The sequence below is a fragment of the Hippocampus guttulatus genome, chromosome 10 (genome assembly GCF_054856545.1).
Source record: "Hippocampus guttulatus isolate MCC_2025c chromosome 10, RoL_Hgut_1.0, whole genome shotgun sequence".
In the NCBI taxonomy this organism is placed as follows: domain Eukaryota; kingdom Metazoa; phylum Chordata; class Actinopteri; order Syngnathiformes; family Syngnathidae; genus Hippocampus; species Hippocampus guttulatus.
In genome coordinates this window covers 3,765,962-3,787,942 of record NC_141270.1, presented here as the reverse complement: position 1 = coordinate 3,787,942, position 21,981 = coordinate 3,765,962, and the positions used below count along the sequence as shown (strand labels likewise).

The 21,981-nt window shown below is 44.4% G+C and overlaps 1 protein-coding gene across 3 annotated transcripts in view; it reads right to left on the bottom strand.

Moving 5' to 3' along the window:
* LOC147198938 (VPS10 domain-containing receptor SorCS1-like) overlaps window positions 1-21,981 on the bottom strand; it is a 93,938-nt gene that overhangs the window by 2,853 nt on the left and 69,104 nt on the right. For 2 of the 3 annotated variants that reach the window (XM_086121821.1, XM_086121819.1), the window contains 19 exons: window positions 20,720-20,899; window positions 18,712-18,858; window positions 18,480-18,582; window positions 17,453-17,529; window positions 15,932-16,023; window positions 15,705-15,812; window positions 15,318-15,435; window positions 15,030-15,163; window positions 13,064-13,177; window positions 11,708-11,879; window positions 11,428-11,614; window positions 10,342-10,475; window positions 10,149-10,272; window positions 9,060-9,172; window positions 7,509-7,643; window positions 4,304-4,403; window positions 4,064-4,172; window positions 3,448-3,534; window positions 501-655 (listed from right to left, as the gene is read on the bottom strand). In XM_086121821.1, the coding sequence (XP_085977947.1) occupies window positions 501-655; window positions 3,448-3,534; window positions 4,064-4,172; window positions 4,304-4,403; window positions 7,509-7,643; window positions 9,060-9,172; window positions 10,149-10,272; window positions 10,342-10,475; window positions 11,428-11,614; window positions 11,708-11,879; window positions 13,064-13,177; window positions 15,030-15,163; window positions 15,318-15,435; window positions 15,705-15,812; window positions 15,932-16,023; window positions 17,453-17,529; window positions 18,480-18,582; window positions 18,712-18,858; window positions 20,720-20,899 (2,389 nt within the window). The remainder of the gene's footprint in view (window positions 1-500; window positions 656-3,447; window positions 3,535-4,063; window positions 4,173-4,303; window positions 4,404-7,508; window positions 7,644-9,059; window positions 9,173-10,148; window positions 10,273-10,341; window positions 10,476-11,427; window positions 11,615-11,707; window positions 11,880-13,063; window positions 13,178-15,029; window positions 15,164-15,317; window positions 15,436-15,704; window positions 15,813-15,931; window positions 16,024-17,452; window positions 17,530-18,479; window positions 18,583-18,711; window positions 18,859-20,719; window positions 20,900-21,981) is intronic. The other variant, XM_086121820.1, reaches the window with a different exon arrangement.

The window sequence follows — 21,981 nt, the reverse complement described above, 5'->3', positions numbered from 1 at the left end:
CGGTACCTCTGCACTGTGAAGCCGACGTGCTAACCACTGGACTACCGGGCCGCCTTCACCATAAACTACTCCTTGAGTAAAGTACTCAAGTAAAAGAACACACCGAGGCAATGTGTCTTTCGACAGTTTGATCATGTGGAGTTGTTTTTTTTTTTTTTGAAAAGCACAAACGCGGGGAATATTACCTTCAACTTTCAAATGGCTTCCGCGTTTATTGAAAGGTTAAGTTATGCACCCGTGTAAGGAGCGAGGCCATTAAGCGCGAGCGACGCCAAGGTGTTTTCTCTCTCGTAATGATGCTACGACGGCATCGGCCCCGCGTTTAATCATGTGCCGCGCCCGCTCTGATGAAGCTCGCCTTGAAGTCCTTTGACAGTCTTTTCATCGCCCTGTCTCTTTTGGCCTCCTTTTTTGTACTTTTACGAGTCATGTCAGCGCCGATGCCCAAGCCCGGTGAATAGCTTCTTGTTTGTGATGTCGTACAGAATGACAAAACGCACCTGCGCTCTTTGAATCCAGCTGTACATCCACGCGATCCAGTGAGGTCAGGCCGTCCGCCTCGGCTTTCGCGTCCGCCATGGAGGTGACTGTGGGCACGACCTCTTGCTCTTTGTCAGGCTGCTCCGCCGTGTACGTCTTGAGGCCTGGGATCTTCCTGGGGGGTCAAAAGGGGACACGTTATGGGAAATGGAATTTTTAAAAAGGCACGCCCGCGCCGGTTGAGAGCGTAGACGAGGAAATGCAATGGGCCGGCTGTTGACTGGCTAAAGCGTTAGCCGCTACGCGCGCGACAGGGTCAGTGGAGGCGCTCGGAACGTGCTTGTGATCTTTTCATTTCAAGTCAAAAGGAAAGAGGAGTCCATTGACAAAATTAGGAAGAGTGAAATCATCTTCGAGCCGCAAGATACATGAACTTGAAATCCTGCCCAAGCGGCTGCTCACGCGCGCCGTCTCTTTCAAAACTTTTACGATGGTGACAGTGGCACTTTAAATGCTCTCTGAAAATAAAATGTGATTCCACGAGTGCGTATCGAAACAATGTAAATGCATCCAGCATTGAATTTTAAGCTCAGAGTGAGTTCAAACAGCCAGTGACGGTCTTGTTTGGCTGAAACTACTGCAAGTTAAAACAAAAAGAGGCCAAAACAAAACGCTGCCTCATCACTGAATAAAATCCAGACGAAAACCTCTGTGGATGAACGAATGTCCTCCGAGTGTGGAAGCTGTGAATATTTACAACATCTTGACAAGTAGCCCTGAACATGGAGCAGCTAACGGCAGAATATTGAAAGCGATGCCCACAACTAATCTCTTTTCATTAATGGACGCTACAGCTTTGTGTTTGCTTTCAAAACTTAGCTTGTAGCAGACGTGTGCACATTCTGAGCATGACGTCTCTGACCCACTGGTGAAAGGACACTTTGATCCTCTCCTCTTTCATCTGTAACTGCTTCAGACAACAAAGTGTATGCAGAAAAATGGTGAAGATTGCACGACTGTCTGTGTCCTATGTGTTGTGTTGTGTTCTTTTTGTTATTTTGACTTCAAAATGGCGCCGTGAGAGTGGCTGCCTTTCCAGCAGCTCCTATATGTTGTTGTTCTACTTCTTTCCCTTTCGTAACTTTGCTGCTGTGAATTGGGAATTTCTCCATTGCGAGACTAATAAAGGTTTTCTTATCTTTCTTATCTTATCTTAATACTCGCAAATGATAATATGAAATACTGCCTCCTCTGGCTGACTGGTGTACTGCTCTCTCTTTGAGGGAAAAAGGGCAAATTTATTGATGGGACTCCAGAAAACTAGAACGCGTTAGCTCATGTTAAAATGACCAAAACTATCCACGGCACAGGGATAAAAAAAAAAGAAAGAAAAAAGAGGAAGGCAAATGGGAAATCTCACAGACGGCTCCACCTTAGCGCTATGCTAATCACCCGCTATGAATTAATTCTGGCTAGCGGCGGGAAACGATATGAAACGAGCTAACAATCTGGACTTATCAAAGCACATTGAGTTGTCAGAACAGTACTGAGACGTTGAACAGTTGCGCATCCAAAGTTTCCAAAGTCAAATTAACTTCACCTCGGAAAGGTTAAAGTCCATATTCGGCTCATCCTGAAATGTCACCCGAAAGCGAGATGGGCTCTTTTAAAAAAATAATAAGATCTGGGGGCAAGTTAATGGAGGGCTGCCATCAAGTGCACGGCGCTAATGCTTCCACTAAACATAATGCGTGGCACTCTATTTTTAAGGACGCCGGAGGATTGCTTGAAAGCGGGGGAACTGGGGCACTTTGCGTTCCACCGGGCATCGCACTTGCACTTTTGTATTGTTCACCTCCGTCTTCAATCAATTTTTCATCCCCTCCGCGGCACACCATCGTTCTGCCTCAAACTTTTTTTTTTCTTTTGCATTCACACTCTCCCTTTGCATTTTTGTTCACATTTTCGGTAGTAGAAGTTTGACAGTAATGAGGTGTCATATTCCCTCAAATGACGGCCCCCCTTTTATAGATTGTGCGCGTTTTTCAGTCACCGCGTGCCCCATCCACTCCCACAAAGAGAAGACTTCCTTTTCCAGTTTCTTTTCTGGTCAGGAAAAAAACAACAACAACAACAAAAATAGTAATTATCTTCGTTTATAGACGCAACTGTTCATTGTACAGTACTTATACGCTGTTTTTGTGCTCTGGCCATAGCCCTGTCTAACTGTAGAGTAGTTGTGCTCTTGTGGAAGCTAAACAATTCTAAACTTTTCTTTGGGGGGGTGACAAGCCATGCAGCAAAACAACATAATGATGCAGCACTTCAAATCACCCAGGAATAAATCAATTGCCATGACACGGTGAATCGAATGGCCATGACATGTGGGGTCCCTCAAGGGTCAGTCGTTGGACTCTTTTTGTTCAGTCTGTACTGTTAAATTCTATACATTCCATGAAGTCGAACAAGCAAATTCCGCCAGTCCAGACGTGAGTCACTGTGCGACGCAAATGTGGCGGTGCAGGCTATTTACTGTACAGCCCTGACTTTACACCACACATTGTCGGAGGACTTATCTCGTCACCCTTTACTGCCATTGCTGACGGGCGACGCCTCACCTTGCGGCGGCCGTGTTTAGCATTTCCTAAAGGTCAAACCTCACATTGTCACGCAGATGAATATTGATAACTGCGCAGCTCTGACATCCATTTGGCACTTGGGGCGGGGGAGAATTGATTAGGCTGTCATTGGCTGTAATATTGCACAGATTGAGACAGAGGGGAATTGTCTTATTCCTGCAGCTATTATTGTGTCGCCCGTGTCCATAACTCAGAGATATGTGGCGGCGAAATACTTGTGGGAAGTTTTGAGGGAGTTCAGCAGAGAGGTGCGTGTCGCCAGGCTGTGGGACGAATTTAAATGAGGCAACTATGACAAAATGTCCACGCACGCGTGCACGCACGGTACCTTTCTGTAGGGACCTTGCAATAAGATTTCTTGAAAGACTCGCTGTGTTGTGTGGGTGATTCCACTGAACCGGTGCCAATTTCTTTTCTGTTTGGGTGGTAAAAAATTGCATTTCAAAATGTTTGATATTTAAAAATAAATAAATAACATTTTGAAATGGAATTGCTGCCCCTCTCAGTCAGTTCTGCCTTGGAAAAGAGGTCAGGTCAAATAAAATCAAAATAAAATAAATCAATTTCATCTATGACTTGGTGGGTTAAAATCTCAGTTTAGTTTTGTTAATTTGATTTATTTTTAAAGTGTTTTTTTAAATCACTGTGATGTGCTGAACAGGACATGCTGTTAGCATACATGCTATGAGGCTACAGTTGACGTATTTGCAAATGCTATGCTAAAAACACACTTCTGTTACTTTGACTCAGATGATGAGTTTCAGTCCATAAAGTGATTCATTCGACATTAAAATAACCTTCATGATAATGAGCTGCCTTATTAAAAATGCCTCATCACTGTTACGTATTTATCCTTGATTGTATCGCCGAGTCAAAAATGTCCTGAAAACGAGGCATTTTTGTGCAACTTTGCCGGTGTGTTGTCCGTGTTGCACGTACGGTACCTTTTGAATTTGTACACGGCAAAGACAACCAGACCCATCAGAGCCACGGACACCAGCATGATAATTGCAGTGCTGCTGTGGCTGCTATCGCTGCCGTCCACCAGAGGAGCTTAAGAGAAGAAGACCGAGAGCCCAAATGGAAATGAACAACAAAGGACACACATGAATTAAATCCAACCCGTGCGGTCACCCGAATTGAACCCGCGTGCTCCCCTCCCGGGGGCGTGCAAGCGCGCTCACCTGGCGACAGTCTGCTGGCGTAGACGTTCACCTGCACTCCCGCCTTGAGTGTGAACTGGACGAGGTCCTGGTTTAGAGCACTTAGCAGCACCTGCGAGAGCTGCGAGGAAGGAGGAGGCAGGAGTGGCGGGCAAACGGTTAGCGGCAATGCTCGCGCCGACGCCATCAATATTTCAGCCTTAGTCATTTTCCTTCAGACGCTTGAATTATGAATTTTTCTTCTCCTTCTAAAGCGGAGCAAATGTGGCACGGGAGGAGGGGGTGGGGAGGATAAAATAAAAAAAACAAACAAGGTAGGAGTCGGCACGCTTTTGATGCTGATGGAAGCCCTGTCAGGTAAAGGGCGTTTTGCTTTGGTGAGTCAGTGACATTTGAAAATAAATAGATATTCATTTATTTTTGTTTTTTTGGGGTCGTGACAGATGCGCTTTGTCTTTTAGAACACATTTAAAAGCTCAGTCAAGAAGTTAAATATAAAAGAAGAACTAATGCTGCCAACACCGACCTACACTCACAAGGTAAATTCTGATATTTGTTGCATTCATTTCATCCCAAACGGTCTATTTGCTTCTTTTCGTAGCATTTCTCTTGGCTGCACTGCTTCCATGAGTTTTTTTTGTTTGTTTGTTTGTTTTTGTCCAATCAGATTTTAGCCTCTTTGTGTTGCTACGTCAATGTCATCTGCCCATCATCTTCTCAGGACAGAGGTGGGTAGCGTAACCACAAATTCTAACCACGGCTGCGTTATTTAAAATTTGCTGGGGCTCTTCTGAGCCATTTCTGAACAATCTTACAAGAAAGTAATAAAATGTTGCTTATTTTGGCAGGCCTGAATGAATATTGATTCGTAAAAGGATGCACGTGGCACCGTCGTGTGCTGTTACATTGCATATTTGTACAGTATTGATGCTCTCTGTAATTGCGACGTGTCTGCAATGGCATTCCGAGGTGGATTTAGTCCCCACTGAAGACCCAGGTACTAAACGCATGACCCGCCGCTCTTAAAGTAGCCTACACGAGGCTATCGCAGAAGAAGAGGGGCCCATCTCAGTTGTCAGCTCATGGCTCACTAAGTCCACCGCACTCCCTCTAAAATCTTTCCACTGGTTGAAATTAGAGCGCTCGACGCAGTATGAATAATGACTTTTTGTTCAAGTGGCATATCAGGGCCAGTAAATCTATTACACATTTTAATAATCCTGCTGCACACGTGCACTCCAAACATATGTGTGTGTGTGTGTGTGTGTGTGTGTGTGTGTGTGTGTGTGTGTGTGTGTGTGTTTTGTCAGGGGCGGGGCTCAGTGAACTGAAGATTTATTACCCTATTGTCCGGGTGCTTCTGCCAGGTAATCAGACAGGCTTACGATAAATACATCACTCTAATTCCCAATCCAGGCCTCCTGCCCCAGTTTGCCTCCTCGGTTGCTGCCAATTATACGACGCATCAATGTAATTAAATACCTATTAACTTTGTTCAAGACTGAGCGTGAGCCTCAACAGTCGTGTTTGCTCGGGCCACACCGAGGTCTCAACAGCTCGCGGCTTCAAAAAAAATGAGCTTGTGTTGCTATTTTAATGATCGCTTTCACAACAGGGGACGTCTGGATAAGATTAGGAATCGCAGTGCTTCATTCTATGCGGCGCTTGTCCTCATTGGGGTCACGGGTTACGCGGAGCCTATCGCCGCTGATTTGGGGGCGAGATGCTGGGTACGCCCTGGACTGGCTGCCGGCCTGTCACAGAGCACAACCATTCATACTCACATTCTCACCGATGGACAATTTGCAACTTTCATTGCGCCACAGCTGAGATTTGAACCCAGCACCAACTGTGACGTACTGTAGATTTAATGACCACAAGTCCATATTATAGTTATTATTTTAGCAAACTGCAGTTGAAAATGACAACAACAAAAAAAAAAAAGTCAAACATCATGTACACGACACCCCCCCCCTGTATATGCTCTACTGTAGTGGACAGAAAAGGGGTTGTTCTATGTGGGACGACATTGCCCTCTAGTGTTAAGATGGTGTTTTACACTAAAATGGACAATATTAGGAACATCTGCTCCTTATAGGTCATTGAAATAAATCTCAAACATTGAAAAGACAGAAAGAAATGTATCGCAAGGGCTCTGGTGATTTTAAAAATATACATATGTCTGTGTCCTGCAGTCCCAAAGTCATCTGGGAGAGGCTCCAAATCACCGGTGACCTCACCCTACGTTGGAGGGGGGAATAAGTGTCAAGTCAACCTATTGGAGGGGAAAGATAAACTCCTAAATGTTTGAAGTTGTTCTTTTGTGAAAGTTGGCTTTCTCACTGACATTTCAAGATTGAAGTAAAAACAACTCAGCAAAAAGTAATGAAAGCTTCTTTGGTGATTTTCAACTCTTTTTTTAGGGGGGGGGGCTTCGATTATGAATGGATTAATGGGCACGTACCTTCAAGTTTGCTTGATGCCGCTAATTAAGCGCATTGTGGGTGCAAGGTACAAGTAGCAATGCAGACGATCCAGATCCAAATTGGGTTTCTATGTTTAGAAGCAAACTCTCACAGGGCATTATTTATAAAAATAACTTTTTTTTTTTTTTTTGGAAGCCTCCACACTTGAATTTTTCACAGTAACACTGCGAGCAGAGACGTGTGAAATGTAAAACAGCGTAACGCTGATCAGTGAGAAATTCGCCTGCTTGATTTCCTCACCTCGTCAAACACATTCTGACTTTGCGAGAGGCTGCCCGAAAGGTGAAAATAAACAGGTAGGAAATAAATCTTAAAAATCTGACATATGAAGTTGAAGCAACGGCACAGATTTGGGCTTTTGAAAGGTAATGACGGGTAAAGTGCCGTTTAATGGATGTGCACCCGCTCGAACACAACTTGAACTGCAAATGTGATCACGTAATGCAGGAAAAGGCCCTTTGAACAATTTGAGGCGTTATGAGCTAAAAGAGCAACTTTTTTCCACACAGTTGACTCAGCGTTGAGTATGGCCAGAATATTAGTTACTCTTGGGCATCCAAACGACAGTAAAATATGCATACAATATATTGACGTCGTGTAATATGTAAGAATACCGCATGTCATACAATTTCAAGTAGGAACATTTCAGGTTGGGAATGGAAAATTGACAGCAACTTCCTTTTCCTCTTGCAAATTGTGCCAACCCTGTCGTCGCTCATGCGCCTCAAGGAGCACCGTACCTGTTCCAGGTGTTGCCGCTTTTCACCCGCAGCGCCGCCGCGGTGCCCCTTGTTGGGAACGATGAAGATTTCGGCCGTGGTGGGCAGACCGGGGAGCACGCTGATCAGCAGCTGATCCTCGCTGATCCCGGTGACCTTCCATTACAACGACAACAATTTGAAGAGACTCATCCAAATACGATTACAAGTATGAGAAGAAAAAAAAAACACGACTGGCAGCTTTCTGCTTCATATCTTTTGCCAAAGCAGTATTCACTGTCAAGTCAGAACGCACAAATTAGCGCATACATGCCGGTTCAATCTGACATTCTTTGCTCGGGAAAAAAAAAATGGCAGCTTTGAGTGCATTTATGTTGTAAGCAGAGCTCGGCTGTCCAAGTATTCACGGTCTGACAAGACAGAAGGTCAAAGTGAATGTTTTATCCACGGGGATATATTTAGAGCCCGCTATCCAGGTCTTTTACATAACCCCGCTGCCTTTTGGACGTCGACTCCTGTAACGAGCCGCATCGAAGGCCCTGCTGCTCGTTTGCCATGTCGAGAGCGAATGGAGAGTGCCGGATGAAAATTCACTTTTGTGTCACTTTTAAAAGGCCAAGGTGGCAATAACCGTGCCTTGGAATTATGCCGACCTTGATGTTCTTGCCTGGATTTACACCGTCACGGGCAATTTTATTATTTTTTTTTTTTGCCCCGACACAATTTTAGACATGCGTCATGAAGCCGTGTCATGAAGCCGTATGTGGATATTCTCAGGTTGGAATTACAAATGTGGACAAAAATCTGGGGCGGCCCGGTAGTCCAGTGGTTAGCACGTCGGCTTCACAGTGCAGAGGTACCGGGTTCGATTCCAGCTCCGGCCTCCCTGTGTGGAGTTTGCATGTTCTCCCCGGGCCTGCGTGGGTTTTCTCCGGGTGCTCCGGTTTCCTCCCACATTCCAAAAACATGCATGGCAGGCTGATTGGACGCTCTAAATTGTTCCTAGGTGTGAGTGTGGGCGTGAATGGTTGTTCGTCTCTGTGTGCCCTGCGATTGGCTGGCAACTGATTCAGGGTGTCCCCGCCTACTGCCCGAAGACGGCTGGGATAGGCTCCAGCACCCCCCGCGACCCTAGTGAGGATCAAGCGGTTCGGAAAATGGATGGATGACAAAAATCTGGTATGTATTGTAAAATTCCTGCCATGAAACCGCAACTATTCCCTTCATTTTATCGCGTTTCTCTTGGCTGCTTTGCTTACTTCTCTATATGGAAGTTTCATTTAAAAGTGTACATTTTTGTCATGTCAATAGTAAGCAGCGTCAAATGCTGCAAAGCTGTTGTATTGTGTTTTTGTACAGTGCTGATGAATTGGACAACTGTGATATTAAGAGATGGATTAATTTGGTACCCAAGGAAAGCCTTCTGCCCACAGACCCGCAAACACACAGATCGGTTACTCCCTAACAATGTCAGCGTTGCTATTGAAATACACCGAATTGTGTACACACCCACGTCGGCGCAAACATCACCAAAAAAAAAAAAAAAAAAAAAGTGTTTGTGGGATTCCTGACCTTAACCACAGAGCGCTTCACCACCCTCCCGATGTCTGTCCGCCACTCAGCAAGATCGGGATTGGCATCATCCAGATTAGAGGAAAAAGACAGAATATGTGACTGGAAGCAATCTGGAAAGCGAGGCAATCACATATTCGTTTCAGTTATTTCACCGTGAATCATCATTTCAATCCCTGAAGTATGGAACACAAAACCAACTGTGATGATCAGTTTAATAGGGTATGTGGTTAGCTGTGGCTAATTGAAGACTCTAAATAGATTCCAATCTAGACGGTTTTAAAGATTTAACTATTATGACAAAGGCACATAAATTATCTCACAGCGAGAGAGATGAAACGGTATTCAAATGTCATATCACGACTCAGTGGCCAATAAATGATTATAATAAAAGAAATGTGCCAGGGATTTGCTAACAGGAGCACAAGTTAAATAAAAGTACAGTGATGAAAATCAAAGCAATGTATAAAATGATTCCAAAAATAAAAAGCAGAAATGTGTCGAGATGTTAATCCATCCATGAATTCATTCCAGTCCCACAAAAACCACACAACACATTTTCGTAACTTTCTTTTAACAAGAAAAACAATTGCACTCTACCCGACTGTACTTTACTCAAGTGATATGATTTTAGAGAATGCGGAAAAAAAATCAAAAATTAGCAGTTTGTTTCATGCGTCAATGCCCATCGGCATTGAGCTTTTTGTGTTGTGCACGCCTTGGCCACAAGGGGGCAGTGTAAGACAGATGCACATAATACACATTGAAGAGTTTCACAACTGTCTCCATGAGATGCAGTAATATATATACCTGTATATATATTTTTTTTTATATGTTTGTTTTTTTGCAGAGGGTAAAGAACAAATGCTGAATATATGCCTGTGAATATTCTTATGTTATGTGTACATGTATTGCTGCACTGTTTGTCTTCAAATAGCCATAATTAAAGAGACCAGTCCAGGGTTTCGTCCCTTTCTTGACTACCAGCTGACTGGTGACCTTGAACATACTGTAAGTAGTAGAGATGTTTTCCCTGTCACCATGACGTGAAAAAAAATAAAAATAAAAATAAAACATGAAGGAGTTTACCGTAAACCGCCACCATCATGTGGTCCTGCTGGACCGTGTTCCCGACTGAAGCCTGCACAGTGACCATGTGACTTCCTTCCCGGGAGAATGTGAAGGACGTCCCTCCAACCAGGCTCAGCAAAGGCTGAAAGGCCATCGAGGAAGGGTGTGAAATGTTAATTGGGCAACGAGGAGGAGTTAGTATAAATCTCACCTCTGTTTTGTTGTCAAACCACCAGTAGTACGTGACCGTGCCCACGTTGACGGGCCGCAGTGCGGTCGTGAAGTTTACGGCTTTGTTCTTGACAGCCACGGACGGACCGGAGAGCTGCACCTGCTCCAGCAAACCTTTGAGCGGGGAAACACAAGATGAGGATCCCAAATCCAAACTTCAGGTGGTCAATTTGAAACATGAATATTGCGTTTCAGGGAGCTGTGGCACAGACTCGGGTTGGAAAGACAATAGTGACATTTCTAGCTTGAATTTGATTCATTGCCAATTGGCATCAACAACGCAGATGCCGAAATCAACAGGCGGACAGTTGGCGCAGCCAACAAGCAGCGGTGCTTCAAGCAAACAAATTGTGAAAAAGCCGATCAGACGCACAGACACGCCAGTCTCTTTATAGCAAGTCAGCGTACAGTTTGTCATTTCAAAGCTATCCTCTTGCTTTAAAGATGGTATGACGAATCTATTCCACTTAACTCATTCAATCGCAGCCATTTTCACTGAAGCAACCCCGTCAATCCCAGCGTTTTACTGGAGTTTGACTGATCTTGCAAGGCCCACAGAATATTTGGTTCTAATGCGATATAAACATGGAGCCTACCAAAATAAAGTTTGGACTCTCTTGTTTCAGCAGGAAAAAAATTGTATCTTTTTCCATTCTTCACCAATCGGCATTACAAAATGGCTAAGTTTCATGGAAATGGCGATTCCTGGGCAAAAAAACTGAGAAAAAGGGCTTTTTGTAAAAGCAGGCATTTCAATCACGTGAGGCACCACTGCCACCTACTGGTCGCTTTTTTACATGATTTACAATGCAAACGGCTTATTCTCATTCACAGATTGCATCAGACCCTCCTCTTCTCTATGACCTCAAAAAAAAAAAGACTTAGACGTACAAGTACGTCCTTGGTAGGCGGGGCCTAATTTTAAAAAGACGTACAAGTCCGTCTTGTGGAATGAAAGAGTTAAGAACCTCATTAAAAACGGCACTATCAGTTACCTAGCCCAAGGATGAGGTCACTCCATAATACAGAATCCCCGCATCACGATGAAATGATGCTTGTGACTTACAAGTGACGTGGAGGTACAGAGTCACCCGATCAAATCCTAGAAAGTTGCTCGCGATGGCAGAAACTTTGTAGATGCCGACTTTGCCGTAGACGTGCTTGACCCCGTCCTCGATGGAGCTGATGTTCACGTAGGATATCGCGGTGCCGTCGCCAAAGTCCACCGTGATGCTCGTCGTCGAGCTGAGGCCCTTCAAACCAGGCAAAGGAAGACAAATATTCATTTCCGCCAGAAGCGACGCCATGTGACGCTCGCCGCTCGAGTCTTGTCGAGAAGTCGGCACCTCTTCGAGAAAGACCAAGAAGGTGACGTTCTTGTTGAGCGTGGCTACCAGTGTGCCCTCGCTGGTGAAGAGCTGCAGACCCTTGGGGACTTGACTGGGACACTTCTGCCGCCTGGGGCTGTACTTTCGCAGAGTCCCCGCGGTGCAGTTGTTAGATAAAGCTCGGCGGTATCTGTGATCGAAGCCAGTGAGGACACGAGTGAAAAATGGTTTCCATCAAGGAAAGCAATCAGTCAGGCTAAGGGACATCCTAGTGATATGCGGTCGGTATAATAGTGCTAAAACAATCAAGCTTACCCGAAAAAAAATGACCATTAGCCATGAGGCTAACCATTACCCGAAAGCACAGGTCGCCATCTTGGTGTCCGAAGACAGCAGGTAGCCCCCCCCCCCCCCCCCCCCCCGAGACAACATAAGAACCCGCTGGCCTGTTCTAAAAATAGCTCACCATAGATGGGACATTACAATAATTTTCTGTATAAAGCAGCGGTCCCCAACCCCCGGGCCGCGGACCGGCACCGGTCTGTGGGTCATTTGGTACTGGGCCGCACAGAAAGAATGAATAACGTACCCTACTTCCGTTTTATTTATTTCGGAATCTGAAAGATGTTTTAATTTGAAAAATTACCGGATCCTCTCTTACATCCGTCTACAATATATATACTGTATATATAGGAGCGAGCAAAATTTGTAAAAAACAATCTTTGGAAAATGCCTTTGGGAAGGGTAAAAAGCCGATTCGAGAGACAGAAGAGGAGCTTACGACATTCAAGAAAAAGAAGGCTACATTTAATAGACAGTATCAGGAGTCCTATTTCAAATACGGCTTTATTTCAACGGGGAGATTCCCACGCACCAAGTTCACTCTACATAATAGGTGGCAATGGTGAGTCGTAATTTTCATGCTCTTTGTATTTGCGTTGTATCTTATTTTGAAGGCATGTTGCGGCCAGATAGGACCTTCCTCGTGTCATGATTCGCATTTATTACTATGTTTCGAAAATACCACAGTTTTCATGCGGGTCATATCGTATTATTTTGTTGTATTTATCCGTCACACCTGAAAATATTGTCTGACATTAAATCGGTCCGTGGGGCAAAAAAGGTTGGGGACCGCCGGTATCAGGGATCCGTTGAAAATGTACACCCATGCAGAGAGTTCTAGAAAGAAATTGCCGCAGGTTGACATTGATCCGTGTACTACTTGGTTCACCCCCTAAGCATTATCCTATTCTTGAGCCCCTCCATAAAGATTTCATTCTTGCTTGGAAATACATTCAGAAGATGGGAGGAAAGCCCTCTTTCCCATCTGTGCTTCCGTGTTTGACGTGACAGTGAAATGACGTGACAGTGTACCCTGTGGAATTGAGGAAGCTGTCCCCGTTGATGCAATCTCTGGATGTGGCCGACGGAACAAACCAGAACGATGGCGTGCAGCTCCCATCGACCTGCCTCTCAAATCCATAGTCGCTGTTACATGTGGAACACAAGAGACGTGCCGGGCGTGAGCAAAGCTTCCATGCGCTGCATTCAAAAGTCGTTGGACAAGCAAGATAAAACTGAATTTGTGGCCTCCGACTTTACTTTAGCGTTGATGCTTCAATGACAAAACTTGGGACCAGTGCAGTGGTGCACTCTTTAAAAACACACACACACACACACACACACACAAACACACAAAAACCCCCACACAATTATGACTTTGCCGAGCCAGAGAAAAATTTCAGGCTCTTGTCATCGCAGAATTTGACAAAGTGTTAAGAATTCTTTAGCAAGCACGCCGGCGCCTTTCATTACACTCTCGATCAAAGAGATAAAAGCAAGTACAAGACATTCTTGAAAGAGGGAAACACTTGACGCGCGACAACCTGTCATGTGAATTTGATTTAAAATGTTACAAGGAATAGCTAATTAAGTCTTGTCCAGGAGCCAGTTCGAAACGACGCACAGGAGACGCGACAATCTACTGCTGTCAAATGAGCTACTTGTATCTCTTAAAATGATCTCCTTGAAATGTTCGGCGGTGATTCCTCCTCTTTTCCGAGGCTGATTACACGCTTCCTCGTCGCTGACTGCCACTCGCCGTTATGCTCTTTTAAGCTGATTTTTGTTCTGCAGCTGAGCAAAAAAAAAAAAAAAAAAAAAAAACCAAGAAGACTGAAAAACAAATTCTACAAACGTGTTTTTTTCATGTTTCGCTGGTTTTTCCCCCAAATACTGTACTCAAAAAAAGAACGAAAAAAATACATCCATATTGGCAACCATATTGCGGAAAGACATTTTTACATGCCTGTACTGTACTCCACGTGGCCACTCAAACAAGGCGCCTGATTGGTTCCCGGCGCGACTTTGACCAATGAGAAGCACGAGTGGATTTATCCAGTAATCCTACCTCGCGGTTTTCACTGAAATCACTTGAAACTGACAAAAAGTCATCATGAATCAAATTAAAGTCAGACATTCCTTTAGAACAGGTGTGTCAAACTCATTTTTGTAGTGGGCCACATTGTAGTTACGGTTTCCCCGAGCGGGCCATTATGAATTTCGTGAAACCGTATAAATGTTTGACCACCTCCACGTATGACATATACAGTGCACAACAAATTGGTGGATAACTAGTTTTGATATCAGAAGTCAAGAATAATGGTTAGTTCAGCCATTGTTGACGTTAATATAATAATTTCGTAAGGAGATAATGCTTGCAATATCTCTATGTAATGATGGATTACATATGACAATTTGAAATTTTTGGTTCAGAGGTCAGCATGCATCGTGGTAAAGTTGACATGCTTGACTTGCTCTCGCGGGCCACACAAAATGATATGGCGGGCCAAATCCGGCCCCCGGGCCTTGAGTTTGACACACGTGCTTTGGAATTATTTGGACAGCACATTTCGTGGCAGAATGCCGTACCTGGTTTCCGTCAAAGTGGAAACAGTATCAAGACTGAGCTTCAATGAGAAAGGGTGGGGGGGGGGGGGGGGGGGCAAAGTCATATCAATGCATACTGAACTTTTTTTTTTCAATTAGTAGCCCGGTCATAACCGCCCTTCAAAGTCTCCTTTTGTATTTGTCCCCAGACCGCTGCCCGTTGCGCAAAAGCCGACCCTGGATTTTCCGACTTCCGAGTTGTATCGTGAATCGTGTTCTGATGGGGTCTGTCGAAGCGTTCCGCGGATGAAACGAGAGGCTTGACTACTAAGTGAAAAGTTTTCAAAGGCTTTTTTTTTCGTTATTACGTGTTGCAGTGAAGTGAAAGTGTGTTTTCTATTGAAACGATGCTGCAAAGGAGAAAGAGGAGGAGGAGGAGGGGGAGACTCACCACTCAAAATCGGCCTCTGTGCACAGACAGGATTCTGACATCTGAGAGATGTACTGTTCTCTGGCCTTGACACATCGAGCGTTTACTCGCAGTTTTTGGAAGATTCTCTTCATTCCCATGATGCACACTTCTCCCTGCAATGAATAATGGATCATAACCATCTCACAGGCTTCTTCTTCTTCTCCTCGTGTCTTTGTTTTCTTCCCCAAGCTCGCTTTTCATGGCGAGACCGAATCAAAAGGAAGCACATCGCCTTGCGACGGCTCACAAGCCCGAAGATGGACTCACCTCATTGTCCAACTGCCACGTCACGTAATCTTCCGAAGTGCAGCGGTGTTGAAAAATGGAGCGGAAGTCAATTTTGACGAGTTGCCACTCGGATCGGTGACTGAAGTGACCGAAGATTCTGCTCATGACAAGTCAAAAGGAGGGGAGGGGGAATTAGGTCAGAACTTTCGGTGCACTCAAGATAAAAAAATTATTATTTGCTCCAACAGACTGGCTTTAATCAATTGCAGGCAGCTGGGGGGGGGGGGGGGGGGAGACATATCTAGGGCAAAATTAAACACGTTCAAAGCCGCTTGGAATGGAAAAGTCTTCAAAGGCTGATATGTCATTGTGACTCAATTAACCGTGCGGCAACACGCCAATTAGTTTCTTTTCTACATCTCTTACGTCATGATGAGGGTGTCCTCTCCGGGCTCCCCCAGCACCCCGTCGACATAGAGCGGCGAGGAGGTGAAGCTAAATTTGTCCCAGTTTCTGCCCTCATCAAAACTCAGCCTACGGGGGGGAATGAAGAGAGAGCCAAAGATGGATCACAAACAGCCCGGCCACAAAGAGACGAACGTCTCTCGCCTGAAGATTGATGGCTGGCGTGGTAAGCAGCGTGGGACGCCTACCAGATATGTCTAATAGGCAGAGGTGTGTGTCGGATAGCCACCAGAGATCCTCCTTGATTCAGGAAAAATACGCTGTACTCTTCCTGAAAAACCTACACACACATACACGGCAGGCGGCTTTATTTTAGACGATTGTTTTTTGACTTCTGAATTCGTACAGCAGCTGGCGAAGGCGTAACAAACAGGCGTACATGAAACAAACGAAACAAACAAGACGCAGACTCGTCCTCGGTTGTTTGAACTAACGAGAGCATCAAGATGGGTTGACTTAACAGAGACTCTGGCCCATGGCAAAAAAAAAAAAAAAAAAAAAAAAAAAAAAAAAAAATGTGCGTTTTATTTGCTGGCTTTTGAAAACTCTGTATTCTTTTTTTTAGGGAAATGAGAACAGAACAACTGAGGGCTTGCATTCGACTTTACTTTTAATACTGTCAGTTATATTTGGGGATCAGCCATCTTTTATTCGCACCCACAACATGAGTCATTCTTGGTGATGCATTTTGTATACACTCGCGGCCGCATTATGATGGCAGTCAATACAAAAGGAAAGATAATTAAAGCTGCCTTCATGGATGAGGCCTCACACCAACCCGCTCCATTGATGAGTAGACTGTCGCTGGGCAAAAAAAAAAAAAAAAAAAAAGCTTCGGAATTGAGCACTGCCCATTTTACTCATGTAAAGCGAATTCCAAATGGGGCTCATTATGTTGACTTCTTCAGTAGGCGTTTCCAAAATAAGAGGACCATCATTTTCCCAAAATGGCCGACATCCTGCTCAATTTTGGCGATTGGTCCCTGAGACATTTTTTGTGCGTCCTCCAAATTTCATGTTGAATGGTAAAACTGTTGTTGAGCGCAATTTTTTTCCTAACTTTCCCCACGGCGCTACTGAATGGATTTTGAATGGTTTTATAACACATTTCCCCCAACGTCGAGGGCGTGCCGCACTTGTGTTCCTGTTACAAGCATTAGAAATAAATGGGGGAGGGGGAACATCCTTAAAATCTATATGCACATTGATTATTTTATGCAATGGTTCTGCGATGAGTTCATGTTTTTGGTGACCTGATGTGCTTATATACGTGTCAGCATAAGTCAAACACGGCCCATGTTCTCTTCCTTCCGTCATAATTAAAGTTAAAGGACATTTCAAATCGACATCTGCGTTTGCAACTCCTAAAACCCGAATATATTTCATAAAAATTTATTCCAGAATCAACTTTGTGCTGCCCCATGCGATAAGCCCTCATGAAATATTTAGTTTGTATATTTATTATTTATCTTGTAGTGGCGTAATAAACTGCATTGCGTCGTATTTTGTTTTCTGAACAAGTTAAGCTACTCGATAGGGTCAAAATAGTCGAAGCAGCTCGGAGTAGGGTGCTCACAAATACCTCGGTGACTACTTGTAGTTTGCCCAGCATTTAGCGTCATTATCTGGCAGATCGTATTTGTCGCTGCAGAAGGTGTCAAGATGACTTTTTCAATAATATTTCCGAGGGAATACTCATCATAATGTACCTCTCTCCACGTGTTGCCAGCGTCGGATGTGATAAAAATGCTGACATTAGTGGTGGTAAGCTCTGGTCCGACTACTCCTGCAAATCAAAAACATAATCAGAAGAAATAAATGATACACATGACATCAGTTCTATTTTCACCCAAAGAAAAACGGCAGCTCACAGGGTGTTATCGGAATTCTGCTCTGTTGGCCAGGACGCATCATAGTTTTACCCCTTAAATGTCTCCACGTTCATTTTTGTTTTTCTACCAGTAATGTACAACGCAACGCCATTAAAGTGGAGGAACTGACACGGGTGTCACAATTTCACACACACAGAAAGTCACACAGAATTTAAAGTTACCCTTTGTCACAAAAGTCATCGATATATGCTCTGTATTGTTTGCACAAATTTGATTGTTGACATCGTCGCCGGCAAAGGGCTAGCATCGGCATTAGCATCTTGCGTCTTTGCGCTAATCTCAAACCTTCAATGAGATTGAGAATGGGCGGCGGTTGCTATCTGAACTTGTTGACACCCAAATTTTATTGCTACAATAATTCTCAATCGCCAAGGTGCAGTGCCTAAACAGATCCAGTAGATGGAGCTACAGTGAAAAAAAGATTACACCGCATTCTACGGAAAACATTAAAACTGATCAAAATAATAATAATAATAATAATAGATTTTATTTATAAGCGCCTTTCAAGACACCCAAGGACACTTTACAATAACAAAAAACACAAAACAATACGGGTTGAGCAGCGGCAGCCAAAACGCGCCAGCGTTCACTCAACCCGAAAGTCAGAAAGAAACAAGGGAGGGAGATTAATCTAAATATGGGTAGTCTGGTGGTTCATATAGATGAATAATAAAGTCTTATTATACAAAAAAATGGTGTAGAATGGTTCACATAGATGACTATTTGGAAACTGTGTAGTGTTCCACAGAGCAAAGCCCCTCTCACAACTAATCAAAACAAACTGAATCTGAGTAACAAAAATCCAGACGAACTCAAAACGAACTTCAGCAAATAATACCCTCACCTGATGCAATGATAACTCCAGGCGCTGTATCTTTGCTGACGATGTTTCCAGAGGTGTAAGGGTTCTCCGAAACGTGAAGATGCAGATGTAACGAGCAGTACGGCTACAGGAAAAATGCACACATGAACACGCCAACGGCAAATCACGCTCTTAAGTTTGTCCGTTGTTTTGTTGAGCGGATTTACAAGGAGCAGAATTCTGCTGGCAGCCAACGACAGCATCCCACACTTACTTGCTCACAGTCGACCCGTTTGCCTTGGAGATCCGTCGCCGGGGCCTGCAGAAGACGCCAGTCTCTGCCTTTGTTATACGTGATATAGGTTTTCACTTGGTTCTCGACAACTTTATTTGACAGAAACACCCCTTTAATCCCGGCAACCTGCAAAAGATGAAACATAAGAGCGGCGGGGTGAAAAGAAAGAATACAGGGAAGAAAAATAAGGGTGTAGGGGCGGGGGAGGATAAAAACAAGCATACATTATTCAAACTAAAGCAAAGCCGGAGCTCAAGTTTGTGGAGAAAGACATGTCAGAATTCGATGAGATGTTTTCCTGACAGGGAGCACTATTTTGCACCATCTGTAGGACCGTGCAGAATCAAAACAACATCTGGCATAGCACTGAGATATTCTGACGTTTTTGTTTTTATTATTTCACGTGCAAAGAGATGGTGACTGGCACTATAGACGAAAGTTGTCCGGGGCGCTAAATTGGGTCCACCCCCCTTATTTTATGTGGCGTTTACTTCATGTTTCACGCTTGACTCTGTTGCGCAATTTTTAATTGTCGTCAAATCTCTATAAATCTGTTAGTGAGACTTCTCCTTTGCTGATAAAATCCATCCACCTCGCAAGTGTGCCATATCAAGATGCTGATTTAGAGATCTTTGCGAACAATATTTGAAAGAAATGGGCTTTTTGTGCGCACAGAAAAAAAAAATTCCAAGATGAAAAATGGGAGTGAAAACGAAACTTGCATTCAGATTTCATATTCACATTCATCAACATGACGGATTTATTTGTTAACATCTACATGGTTTCACAGTTATAACGCCCTTCGAAGGGAAACCATAACTACAATCCAGCCTGTGATACAAATGAATTTCACAGCCCTGCACTGGAGCGTCGACACTTTTTTTTTTTTTTTTCTGTTTAACCCTCTCATGCTGCTGAGTCACAGCAGCTAAATGATTTGCAGGCGGAGTGTTCCATGAATGACATGCTGGTGATGCCCAGCCGAGCCGTTGTTGGAATGCAAACAAGCATTAATCAGGACTGCTACACACACATCCAGTCCGCAGTCATGTGCGACCTCACTCTGTCAACACACATCCCGGGAAAATGCCGATTGCAAACCTGCCGGCTACAAGTGCTGCCGCTACTGCTGGTGCCTGCTCGCTTTCACAAACCGACTTTTCTCCTTATATAAGAGAAACCTGGCACAGTAAAAACTTGCAATGCGTCAGCATCTGTTCCATTATTGCCATACCAGCGCAGAATAAGAAAAGATGCTTGTGATTCCGGTGGATGCTTGTCTTGTTGTTTGTTGACACTTCAACCGGAATGTATTTTAGGAAAGTTTTTTTTTCTCCTCCTGTTATTTGCCTCCTGTACTGGGATAACGAAGAGAGTTTGTTTTTTCTTTTGGATACACTGAGCCCCAGCTAATCGTGGGTGTGTGTGCCTTGGCCACATGGGGGCAGTATAATACAAACATAGGGATGTATTCATATGAATTGATTGATTGATTGATTGATGCGGCACGGTCGACTGGTTGGCACGTTAGCCTCACAGTGCCGAGGTGTAGGGTTCAATTTCACCTCCGGCCTTCCTATGTGGCGTTTGCATGTTCTCCCTCTGCCTGCGTGGCTTTTCGCCGGGTATCCCGGTTTCGTCCCACATTCCAAAAACATGCATGGCAGGTTATTGGAACGCTCTAAATCGTCCCTAGGTGTGAGTGTGAACGCGGCTGGTTGTTCGTTCATGTGTGCCCTCCGATTGGCTGCAAACAGTTCAAGGTGTGCCCCGCCTACTGCCCGAAGACAGCTGGGATTGGCCCCAGCACGCCCGTGACCCTTGTGAGGACAAGCGCATTAGAAAATGCATGGATGAGTCGATGATTGATTGATTGACAGATACATGGGAACGGTCACCGCTCTTATAACCGCAGAAATATGAGTTGTTCTTCGCAGAGGATAAAGAATACATGACGGTGAGTATTCCTATATCATGTGCCGCCCACCTCGTAAAGGTCGATCATGATGTTGCCTTCCGGCCCTCCGCTGCTCACCACGTCCTCCAGCATCAGCGTGAAGAAGAGACCCCTGGACTCGGACATGTACAGGTTGTACGAGTCGTTCTGGTGCCAGTCTTGAATGGCTGCCACCACCTGGTTGTCATCGGTACTAATAATCTGCAAGTCCTAAATGGAGGTGCAGGTTGCTAAGTAACAAGGCCCCAGTGTCAAAAGAGGAGGCACAATGTTAATGGCAAACGCTTGTCATTTCTCACTTGATAACTGGCGGTACTTGAGAATAACAACGTCCAGTGATACGCATCCTCCAGTTTGTGACCAAGATGGATGAATATGTGCAATACGAGACTGCAAATCACTCTTGACCCGACCCCCCCTCCCCCGCCTCACACCCACCCTCTTAATGCACAACATTATTTTGCACTAAATGATGTCAGAACACAGCGCTAATGCAAATGAGCTTTTCTGCTTCAAAAGACTCCGTTGGAGATGAGGGGGTGCACGCACGCGTAATTTAGTTTTGAGAATCAGGAGTACATCGTATGACTTTGCCACTACAAAAAGTATATTGGATCACATAGCCTTACATATTTGGATGACATTTTTCAGAACCAGTCCAACAGTTTCTTATCTTTATTTTGTCGCATATCTTTTGACTGCACCGCTTCCAGTTATGCGGCTGGGGATGTTTCATCCAATCAGAATCCAGCCTCTCGGTGTTGCCATGTCAATCTAATCGCCCCCGAGACTTGAGAATCCGTAGTGCTAATCAATGTAATTTATATTATAGTAAATTAGCAAAGGGGGGCTGCTCTTGAACCAATCAGATTTCAAACTAATTCTCCCAAGGCTAGCAAGCGCTCCATCGATGATATTGGCATTGTGCTTGACATACTTTGTAATTATCGTAGTTTGCGTATTGGTAAATTTGTCTCTGTACGTTTTTTTATTTTACCCATTTTGTATAAACCGGGATGTAAAACCAGTCGAGGTGTTGACACAGAAGTAATCCCGGGTTGAGCTATCTACTAATCTGCCCTTCATGTGTCTTGTCTAAGATAGCACCGCTCTTGTTTTTACGGCAAGGGAGGTTGGAGTGTTCGGGGGAAACCCATCCATGTTGAGAATCGGAACCCGTAGACAAGAAACCTCAACGGATTTGGCAGATCAAGCCCAGATCCTTTGTAGTCTCGTCTCCGCGAGAGTGCAAACATCAAAGCATCCTGATACACACTAAGTCCGGAATGGTT